The sequence below is a fragment of the Nannospalax galili genome, unplaced genomic scaffold, assembly GCF_000622305.1.
Source record: "Nannospalax galili isolate Female #2095 unplaced genomic scaffold, S.galili_v1.0 scaffold806, whole genome shotgun sequence".
NCBI classification, from domain to species: Eukaryota; Metazoa; Chordata; class Mammalia; order Rodentia; family Spalacidae; genus Nannospalax; species Nannospalax galili.
In genome coordinates, this window is record NW_008355419.1 from 1,277,590 (window position 1) to 1,288,574 (window position 10,985).

At 55.3% G+C, this 10,985-nt stretch overlaps 1 protein-coding gene across 6 annotated transcripts in view; it reads right to left on the reverse strand.

Annotated features, from left to right (window-relative positions):
• Positions 1–6,136: 6,136 nt before the first annotated feature.
• Positions 6,137–10,985, reverse strand: part of Morn1 (MORN repeat containing 1) — a 57,189-nt gene continuing 52,340 nt past the window's right edge. For 3 of the 6 annotated variants that reach the window (XM_029555861.1, XM_029555859.1, XM_008852640.3), the window contains 2 exons: positions 8,415–8,458; positions 6,137–6,467 (listed from right to left, as the gene is read on the reverse strand). In XM_029555861.1, the coding sequence (XP_029411721.1) occupies positions 6,319–6,467; positions 8,415–8,458 (193 nt within the window). In that variant the 3' untranslated portion in view covers positions 6,137–6,318. The remainder of the gene's footprint in view (positions 6,468–8,414; positions 8,459–10,985) is intronic. The other 3 variants (XM_029555863.1, XM_029555862.1, XM_029555864.1) reach the window with 2 other exon arrangements.

Here is a 10,985-nt window from a genome sequence, read left to right on the forward strand (position 1 = left end):
GTCGGCTGGGCAGCACCGTGCGCTCCCGCTGGGGCCGCGGTCAGACGCCGATGAGTCCGTGCGGGCTGTGCGTGATCCAGGCGGCAGAGGCGGCAGCTGCAGCACCCACGGAGCGCGCAGGGTCGGGGTCCTGGGGCAGAGGGTCGTGCCAAGCCTGCTGTGGTCCAGCCTCTGCCATCATGGGGGTCAGTTGGTCGTAGGGCCTCTACGGAGCGAGCCTCGCCAAGTCCAAACTGGCTTCCCCTCGGTGCCCCTGTCCAGGCCAGCAGGGTCTCACCACTGGAGCCCGAGGCCACAGAGGCTCCGCAGCCTCTTTTCCCCACCCAGAATTGCTTCTTTCTCTCGGAATCCTCCTCTGGCCCCCTCACATGCTGCTGGAACCATGACCCCCACGTGCCCGTCCCTTAGCCTACCGGATACCCCCATGCCGGGACCATTTGCCTCCCTGCTTCTCCCACTTAGAGCGTGGATAGCTGTCCCGCCAGGTTCCCCAGCTTTCCCACTGCTGGGCACTGTTCAGCCCCCACCCAGGGCCCAAGAGCACTTGTCGGAAGCTGGCTTTGGGGACCCAGACCAAGCCTGCAGCCTTCCTTACCAGCACCTGACTGCCCCCACGGTGATTGTCACTCTACACGAGACACTTAAGAACTGACCGGGTGTGTCCCAAGTCATGTGTCCCAAGTCACTGAGAACTGTGGATACTGCCCACCAGGTCCATAGGCTCCATAGGGTCTGTGGAGTCCTGGGAGGGTGACCCTGGGCCCTTAGACAGGAGTCAGGGGCAGCGGCTGGCTTAAGGTGTGGTCTTGAAGTTGCTAGCAGATTGCCTGGCTGACTGACATCTGAGGAGGTACCCTGAGTTTGTCCAAACTTCCTTTGTTGGCACCAAGGCACTGGGCCCTTGGGCCATAACCTGGGAGCCCTTGTTGGGCCCCTCCCTGGTGTGGTTGACCCCTGGAGCCTAGAGTGGGGCCTTTAGGTGCCTCCTAGCCTGCCATTCTAGCCAGTCACCCCACAAGGGAGGCTGCTCAGACTCAGGCTGCTCCACTGGGGCTCCAGCCACATTCCTGAGGTACCTATGTCCTGGTTGTCTAGAGGGTAAAGGTGAGAGAGCAACACCATCTCCAGGGCCGAGAGGACGGCCACCAAAGCTGGCAGGGCCTGTAGCTAACTGACCTTTGGGCTGAGGCCTGGCACAGCTGTCCAGGTCCTGCCAGGACTTTGGTGGGCACAGACAGCCCTAACATTAGGCTTCATGTTCCTGGCCACGGCAACAGGGCAGCCTGCTGTTCCTCAGAGAACTGGGCTTCATGTCATGCCAAGAGAAGTCTGGTCGGGTCATCACCTGACCCCCACACTCTATGGTCCCCAGTTCCCCTGTCTGTGGACTGGAGGCCTGTATAGGACCAGTGTCTGCAGCCTTCCTGTGTAACTCAGGACCCATGGGTAGTACCTTCTTCACCTGGCCTCCACACCCCCCCTTAGTCTCCTGGCTCTCTCTCTTTTCCCTCTGGCTATGAGTGACTGTTCCTGTCCTGTGAAAATGTGAGCAGGAAGGAGCAGGCCTTCGGCCAACACTGAAAACTGTCTGCTGGGCAGTAATCTTGCTAGAGTAGGCCTAGGGGCTGCCCATAATACTGCCTGGAATTGTGGGATCCCAGTGAACTGGCAGGGCTGGCCAGGTTGTGCAGGAACCGGTCTGGCAGGCTGGGCCCTGGCACCTCCAGGAAGCCATAGCTGGGAGGGGCCCAGACTACTGCACAGCTGGCCCCCCACCAGCCTGGCACCAAGACCAGGCAGCCTGCCTGTGGACAGGGCTTGAGGAGGCCTCCCCTGGAGTGCCCTGAGTGACCGGCCCAGCCAATGAGACTGGGAGGAGTCACGGCCACCTGTGCCAGGCAGGCCCAGGGAGAGGGTGGTACAGACTTGGAAGGCCAGCTTGATTCCAGGCTGTGCCCTGGCCATGGTGTCCTCTGCTGACCCCAGGTGTGTCCTGAAAGACAGGCTAAGTGAGATCCCTATCCTTGAGTCTCTTCCTCCTCTCTCTGTCCCTCTTTTGTCTCCTGTCTCTCCGTCTCCACCTACCCCTCTTTCTATCCTACTGTCTCACTCTGAACTCTATGATACATACATGTTGACTGCCTTGCCATGATGTTCAGCATCTCACTCTCTGTTAAGTCAATGATGTTGAGGCCATCGTCCCCTCCCTGGGGGAGGGGACGGATCAGAGGGCAGAAGGTGGCACAGGGGAGAGACATTGGCTGGAGCCTCTTGCCTGTGCTGGGGGTGGGGAGGGTAGTTCATGCCCCTAGTTTGTTCCGTTTCATGTTCTTACCTGCCCCTGCCTGTCCCCAGACAGGGCCTGAGGACTGCTGGTTCCCAAGAGAAGCACCCATAGGCCCCTGCCATGCCCACCTATGCCAGCCAGAGAAGAGGCTGACTCGGCACAGCTCCTGTCCAGCAGTGCTTGTGGTCACAAAGCTACATAGCCCAGTCACCTGGTCCTCCCATCCACAGATTGAAGCCTACAAGGGCAGGACAGAGGGTATGGCTGTCATCATGCTGGGCACCAGGCCTCTGGATGGTGGTGAGGCAACCTCAGCCTAGGACCTGTGACTAACCCTGTGTTCACTTACCTTGGACTATAGGCTGGGCCTCATTTCCCAGTGGTCAGTACCCAGAGCAAGACAGAGGACAGCTGGGGCAAAGGATGAATCCCCAGGCTTCAACACTGCTCAGGAGGTTAGCAGGACCGTCTCACTCCCGCCTTCTGAGGCCCTGGCACCTGAAGGGCTGTGGGCTGGAGGCCAACCTCCTCTATTGCAGGGTGCTCAGAGAGGCAAGCCGCGGGCTGTGCAGGTTCTGCACTGGGCCAGGCAGGACCCGCCCCTAGGATTGGCCTCAGACCTGTGTCTATACATAAGGTCTGCCCCACTAAAGTCTTATATATGTGTGCATGTATGTGCATGTTCACATATGTGTAGAGGCCGGAGGACAACCTTGAGTGTGATTCCTCAGGTGGCAGTCATCTTTTTTTTTATTTATTTATTTATTTTATTTTATGTGTATGTGTGTATTGCCTGCATGTAGGTAAGTGCACCTGTGTTGTGCAGTGCCCGTGGAGGTCAGAAGAGGGCGTGGGATCCCCAGGAGCTGGAATTATGAACGGTTGTTAGCCACTATTGTGGGTGCTGGGAATCGGACCTAGGTCCTCTGCAAGAACTGTCAGTGCTCTTAACTGCTGAGCCATCTCTTCAGTCCCTTATGATCATAAATTTAAAGCTGAATACGATTGCTTAATTGGGGTAGTAAGAATGCACAACAGTCCTCTCAACTAACATGTTTAAAGTTTACAAAGTACTATTCCTGGGTTTTCTCTGGCCAATCCTGTTTCTCTCTGCAGTTTACCTCCAAGGGATTACTTGTGGATAACATGCTAATTTTTCACGAACCCAAGACCTCTGCAAGAGCAGTCAGTGCTCTTAAGTGCTGAGCCATCTCTCCAGCCACTATTTATTGGTCTTTTTGAGACGGGGGTCTCCCTGTAGCCCCAGCTGTCCTGGAACTCACTATGTAGATCAGGCTGGCCTCGAACCCACAGAGATCCTCCTGCCTCTGCCTCCCGAGTGCTGGGATTAAAGGTATGTGCCACCACACCTGGTTCTTTTTTTTCAGATTTATTTTTATTTATGTGTATGTGCCTGCATGAGTTTGTGTGCACTACATGTGTGCAGAGTCCAGAAGGTGTCAGATCTCCTGAAATTGGAGTTACAGGTTGTGAGCTACCTAATGTGGATGCCAAGAACTGAACCCAGGTCCTGTGCAAGAGCAGTAAATACTCTTTTTTTTTTTTGGTGTTTTTGAGACAGGGTCTCCCTGTAGCCCCAGCTGGCCTGGAACTCACTATGTAGACCAGGCTGGACTTGAACTCACAGAGATCCGCCTGCCTCTGCCTCCCGAGTGCTGGGATTAAAGGTGTGTGTCACTATGCCCGGCAGCAGTAGGTGTTCTTAACTACTGAGCTATCTCTCTAGCCTCAAGCTTTTTTTTTTCGGGGGGGCGGGTTTTTTAAGACAGGGTTTCCCTGTAGCTGGCCTGGAACTCAATATGTAGACCAGCTGGCCTCAACCGGAGAGAGATCCACCTGCCTCTGCCTCTGCAGTGCTAGGATTAAAGGCATGTGCCACCATGCCTGGCCGGAATTCATCTTGAGTGCTCAAATTTTATGTGCTCACATTATTTGGCATTGTGGGGGAGGGGCAAACAGGAGTGTCTGCCTCTGTCTCTGTCCCATGGAGGACCAGGCCAGGCCCAAAGGCCACAGTCCCCAGGAGACTAACATTCCCTGGTGTAGACACACTTAGCCAGGAGAGGCAGTGTCCTCAGTACCATGGCTGTCCCTAATGTCTTGGGGCAAAAGCCCAGTGTGTCACCCCAGACTCAGGAGCCACATCTAGAAGCTAGGGCAGGGGAGCCTTGCCTCAACCACCAGACCCTGATCAGCTGGCAGGTTTGCTGACAACTGAGCGGGAGGCAAGTTGTCTGTTTGCAGAGGTCCTCTGAGTGGAAGCCACTCTGCCTGGCCACCTTTGCGGGGTCAGTCCTGCTGTCTGCAGAAGAGCCACTATGACAGAAACCTTGTCTACCACATCCTGCATGGAGCAGTGACTACAAGTTTCCTGCCGTGGGTTTTGTGACTTTAAAAGCCAAGCATGCTTTTGGGGAATTAAATACCAAAGGGCGCCTGACGACGGGCTGGAAACCGGCAGCTGCTGCTGCTCGTTCCCAGAGATTTTCCTTCCTAAATTGAAACATCATTTTCTTTGTTTTTCTTTTGACAGAAATGTGGTTTCATCTTGAGGTGGAAAAAAAGAGCTACAGAGTGCTGTGCTGTCTGAGAAGACTTGGGAGGCAATGCTCAAAAGTAGTTTCAGGGTTAGGCTTTGTGTGACCCCCACAAGGCCCTACCTGGTCAGAGTGCCCTGTGGGCAGGAAGGCAGGGATGGCCCCAAAGACCTCCTGTGACCTGATGAAAGGTACAAGTGGCTGACCCAAAAGGCTTGGGAACTGGGAGCACCCCTGGGCCACCAAGCTCTGAAGCTTAAGCTCACCCTTCCCCAGGCTCTGGACAAGCAGGCCTGAGACCCTTAAGTTCATCTCTGAGGCTGGGGGTTCAAAACCCAAGCCACCAACCCTTACATGGGGCTTCGGAAAACAGAGAGGGTGGTTATGCCTTGTCGGAATGCAAGCCTGCCCTGGGGACTCACTGGCTCAGCTTCCCATATCCCAGGACTTTAGAGACACCATGTCTCTAAAGGGTGCAGTGCCAGGCAGATGTGGGGGGTGAAGAAGGGCACGGGGTAGTGGGGAGTAGCTTGTCCCATGCGTGCAGAGAAGTCACTGGGGAACATGCAGACTATACTTGGGGGTATGGATGGTGCACAGGGCACAGACTTGGTGTATGGCACTAGAGCAGGGGCTGAGCTCTAATGTCCCTTCCTATGGCTTCATTTCTTTGGGAAGGAGGAAGCAGGTAGCCACATGCAAGGGTGGGGTGTGCTGGCCAAAGGTCAGTTAGCGAATGCCTGTTGGAAAGCCTGAGAGGCACCAGAGTGAGGCAGCACCATGTCCTGTACTAACCCTGTCAGGCCCATGGATAGGCCAAGTGGGCACAGCCAGCCAGGGGACGGAGCCCACAGATCTGGAGCCAAGAGGTAGGGGTCTCTGTAACGGAATGAGACCTCCCAAGGCATCTTCTGTATGGGCTAATGGCCAGCTGCCCCAGGCCTCCTCAGCAGGAACTGTGAGACTTCCTCCAACCACCCTCCCTTACCAGTGCTGGGGATGCTCAGACATGAAGGCCCTTTCCATTTTGCAGTGCTGTGGGAGCCTGACCACACTGGGTCACCCCAGTCCATAGCCCCTGCCTGCATAGAATTCCAGTGCAGACCTCCATGGGCCTGGGAATAGCATGGGTGGGCCAGATATGAGAGTCTTGAAAGGCACTGGGCTGTAGGGAACTCAGATGAGCCCCTGCCTGTGTGCTGTAGGACCTGGACCCAACTCAGTGCTGACTAAGGACATGGCCCAGGGCCTGTTAGAAGGGGCCTGATGAAGGTGCCACGCAGGGTTGGTATGGAGAGTTTTATTGAAAGAAGTCAGTGGTCATGGGGCTCACAGGGGCCAGCCCTCTGTTCCTAGGCTGTTTGGGGACAGATGATGTGGCCCCTGGGGGAGGCAGCATAAGCCTCCAGGGGAGGGGTGGCCTTTTCTTGAGGGTGCTGGTAGCTCCTTTGCGTCCAGGGGCCAGGACTGGCCCTAGCTTAGAGCTTCTGGCCTGTCTCCAGGGACTTGGGATGACTGGCTGTCCCCTTTTGCCAAGACTCGAAGGTGCTTGAAGGCAGTGGGCAGCCTATGGCCCAGGAATGGAGGGGTGGTTACATCACAGATCATGAGCACGTATTCCCCTGTGAGGGATGGACAGAGCTATCATCAGGCTAGTGTGGTCACTGTAACCCAGGCTCCTGTTCACCATCCCCTGGGTACCTGGCCTGGGCTTCTTAGCCCTCCACCACTTTCTCAGGTCCTGTACTAGTTCCAGGGCCAGGCTGCCATCCTGGGACTGGTTACTTGACCAGCAAGATGAAGATGTGAGTTTGAGAGAAAGGAACCAGCTCTTCAAACCCATGCATCCTGAAGACCAAGGTTTGAGTCATGATATTGTGAGATCTTGATAGATGTTTGAATAGCCCCCAGGTCAGGCCACCAACATCTCTGCTCCCAATTGCTAATTAGGCCACGTGGCAGAGTCTTTCTTTGTAAATACTTTCCTACATTGTTTTTTGAGGAAAAGCATTCATTTTTCTCTGTTTAAGAAATGGCTGAGCCTCTGAAGGTGCCTGGTGGGGTCCTGAGGCCCTAGCAGGGGAGAGTCTGGGGCCTGAGCAGCCCTGCTTGGGGGTGGAGGAGAGGGAAAGCACTTTTCCCTTTCTGCAATCTGTAAACTGTCTGGAGAGCTTCAAAGTTGGAGAAACCATAAAAAAGAAAATAAGAAATAACAAAAAGGGAAGTTGCCATAGAAACGGACCTCTCTCCCTCCCCTGAGCCCGCTGGGGCTGGCACCAGAGTGTGGAAAAAGCTCCTTGGCTGGCCCAGGCTCACACCAGGAATGTGGCCACAGCTGAAACCGGGCCGGAGCCCACTCCCACCATCCCAGCACAGCAGAGCCCAGCCGAGTGGCATTCCAGTCACTGAGTGAGCGGTTACTCTCCGTCCTGGCCAGGCAGAGGGCTGCGCCTTCCTGTGCAGGATGAGAGCGGGCCTGGGGGCTCGAAGAATTTGCTTGGCCCCGAGCCAGTTCCATCAGAGAAACTGTGGTTCTGGGAGGCCTGTGGGCTAGGGCTGAGGCACCTGGGGAGGGGGATGCACATTCCAGCGTCTAGCCACGGCATCAGGCCAACCTCTCTGGGAGCTGGAAGAAAAGCAGTGCATAGCGACACCACAGCGTTCCCAAGCAGCCGCGTCTCTAGGCGTTCCCAGGAACACGCAGCTGCACCAGGCTCAGCCAAGGGTGCTGGCCCGGGGAGCTGGTGTGAGCTCACGGCCTCAGCTGCAGAACCAGGCCGCAGGCCTGATCTGACCCTGTGCCTGGGGCCTGTCCCCATCCGATGCGAAAGACTAGCGGGAGAGGTGCTGACTGACCGGTGGCTGTGCACGGGAGGCCCGACCCCAGCACCAAGTTGTCTAGGTGTGAGCCCTGGGCCTGGTGTCCTTGAAGGCCAGCTTGCTGAGAGGCTTGGTTGTCACTTGGCTTTACCCTGTATGGCACCCTCAGTCCCTGGAACTAGCACAACTCTGATAGTCATCCCTGGACCAATGACCCTTCTCCCTGGCCTGCGGCTCTGCTGGCAAAGGCCCTGGAGCCCACAAATTCCTCTCACTGTCCAGAGGGGTCAGGCAGAGGAGTGTCCGAGGGGCTGAGATTCATGTCCACTTTGTCTTCTCCCTACACCCTCCTGGTCCAGCTGCTGATGGCCTCACTGTGGTCTGGCCCTTTGCTAGTCTGGCCACTGCCGGCTTGACAGCCACTCTTCTGAAATGGTGAGGAAATAACCCACCTCCTCTTAGACACCAAAGACCTCTCTTTCTACCCCAGCCAGCTCCTGCCTTTCTGGAAGGAATCTTCCTTAGCTGCCTCCCAGCCTCAGCCTCTCCCCATCCAGGTCTGGAAGGGGTTTCTAATGTTCTGCTACCCACAACCCACATGCCTCCACCCACCTCTGGGGTACCTGGACATGTGCCTTCCCTGCACCTCACCACCACCCACAGGGAAGTGATGCCTGTCTCTTGCCGCCTGCCTCTGCAGATGTGGGCCCAATGTGATGGGCTTCTGTGGACCACAGATAAATATCTACCTAGATATGCCGCTGCTGACAGCTCCACTGTAGTCCCATTAGACCTGTGGGGAGAAGAAGAGGGAGGGACACCTTGAGGGTCCTGCCCAGTCCCCTCATATGTTGCATCCACCTAAACCAAGGCCAGCAGCTCTGGGGCAGATGTAGGGCTCCAGGACAACAGAGACCATAGTGCCTACCTGTATGTAGCATGCCTCTGTAAGGCTCCTCTCTACCTTCCAGGGCTGTGCATACCCCTGGGTTATGGCTGTAGTGGCCAGCCTTAGAATACCCTCGAGTAGCCCATCCTGGCTCTCTGTTGACCAGGCCCCACTGGAAGAATGCTGTCTAATGCCTGAGAAGCCCAGGGCTGCTGGGCAGAAGTGTAACAACCATCTCACGCTGACCAGTGCTGCTTCCTCAGAACCAAGGTATGGCTTTGGGGATGCTGGAGGCTCATATGCCCAGCCTAACACATTGTGGAAGAGGAGTTGGGAGCTGGTCAGAGGACAGCTAAGGCCCAGGTCTGCTCAGAGGCTGCCAAGGAGGGCATTTATCTTCCAGTAAAAAGTGACTTAGGGGCTGGGGAGATGGTTCAGGTCAGTAAAGCACTTGCTTTGCAAGCACAAGGACTTGAGTTCAAGCCCTAGAACCCAGGTACAAATGTTGGGCGTGATAGGACATGTTCATAATCCCAGCACTGGTGAGGTGGGGACAGGAGGATCCCTGGGCTTGTTGGCCGCCAGACCAGCCTGACTAGTGGGCTCCAGGCCAATGAGACAGCTTGTCTCAAAGTAGACAGTGTTCCTGAAGATGACACCCGAGGTTGTCCTCTGGTCTCCACATGCATGTGCACACACATGCACACATTTTAAGAAAAGATGACTAGGGCTGAGGCACCCATGAGAGTGGTGATACTGGCCAGTATCACCGGGGAATCTCCTGAGTGGAGAAAGGAAGAGGCAGGCAAAGACAGAGGGAGGTTCTACACTAGGCCCCTCTGCCTGAGGCTCTGCTCTGACTCCTGTGCCTGAGGGATGGAGACCCTCACTGCTGGCCACAGGCCCATATAAACTGGCAGGGTTACCAAGGTGGGTCCAACCCCCATCTGACAGAGGCTTTGGACCTGAGCCCAAGCCCCACATGGGGTCCCCATCGTTGGTCTCTGAAAGCAGTGAATGAGGACTGGTCCAGCTTTCAAGGCACACCCTGAAGAAGGACCAACTGCCTGGACAGGTCATCTGTGGAGGATCTGGCAAAGCCCCGCTGAAGAAGTGTGACGGAGGAATGTGACAAAGTGGGGCCCTCTGGTCATTCCGGGTTTGGATCTCTGAATGAAGGTTTCAGTCTCTCCTGTCTCCTGATGGGATGAGGGTGCTGGCTCTGTGTAGACACCTGGCTTCAATCCAAGATGTGTTGAGCTGGGCTGTGTACTGAATGATGGGTCCCCGTGGACGGGGAGGAGCCTTGACGCTGGAGCCGCTTGGGCCTCCTCCCCCACCTTCCCCTCTGGGGCAGGCGATTTCCTGTCACTAGTGGCTCAATGTGGCTGACAGCCAAAGCAGGGCTAGGGGCAATGTGGAGGGTCCCTGCCTAGGTGGAGCTTAGTGACCAGCTGATTTTGATCCTTTGACAAACTTAAAGGGCACATGCCTGGTTTGGGTAATGAAAAATTAAAGACAAAAGATTTTAAAGTGACTTCATTTTAAGTGGGGAAAACAGGCCTGGGCTGGAGCCCCAGGAGTCACCGTAAAGACTGAAGTGTGGGTGAGGAGGAGACTAGATAAAAAACTTAGTAGCAAGAATAACTAGAGCCTGTCAAGCCACCAGCTTTAAGAGAAATAAAGGGGGTCACAAGACTCAGAGTTTCTAGAGATCCCCCCCACCAGGGCTTTGAGGAGGAGCTGGCATCTGGGGACCGGGCCCTCGGAGCAGATGATTAATCGGGCAGTGGAGGGAGGCATGTGATCAGGCCTGAGACCAGGTCCCAAGGAGACCTGGGAAATGGTGCTCAAGAGAGAGCCATGCTGTAGTGCCTGGTGGCTGTGTGAAGGAGGGGCTCCCACGGGCCCCAGAGATGTGGATTAGGAAGGAACTGTGTGCACTGGGATCCTGATGGACCCTATTACAGTCTATCTAGGCGGAGATGCCATCCCAGACCGGGAGGGACCTATGAGTTGGCCTGGCATCTTTGGGTGAACTTGGATCCCCTCTATTCTGCACAATCCCCTTGCTTTTGAGACAGGTAAGGCTAGCCTGGAACTCACCTTATAGACCAGGCTGGCCTCAAATTCCCAGAGTTCCGTCTATGCCTCCTGAGTGCTGGGATAAAAGATGTGTGCCACCATGCCCAGTACTCTTTCTTTTTTAAAAAATTTAAAATATTTTACTTATTATTTTATGTGAAGAAGTGTATTGCTTGCAGGTATGTAAGTGTACTGTGTTGTGCAATGCCCACAGAAGTCAAAAGAGGGTATCAGATCTCCTGGAACTTGAGTTACAAATGGTTGTTATCATGTGGGTGCTGGGAATTTAGGAATTGAACCTGGGTCCTCTGCAAGAGTAGCCAGTGCTCTTAACCACTGAGCCATC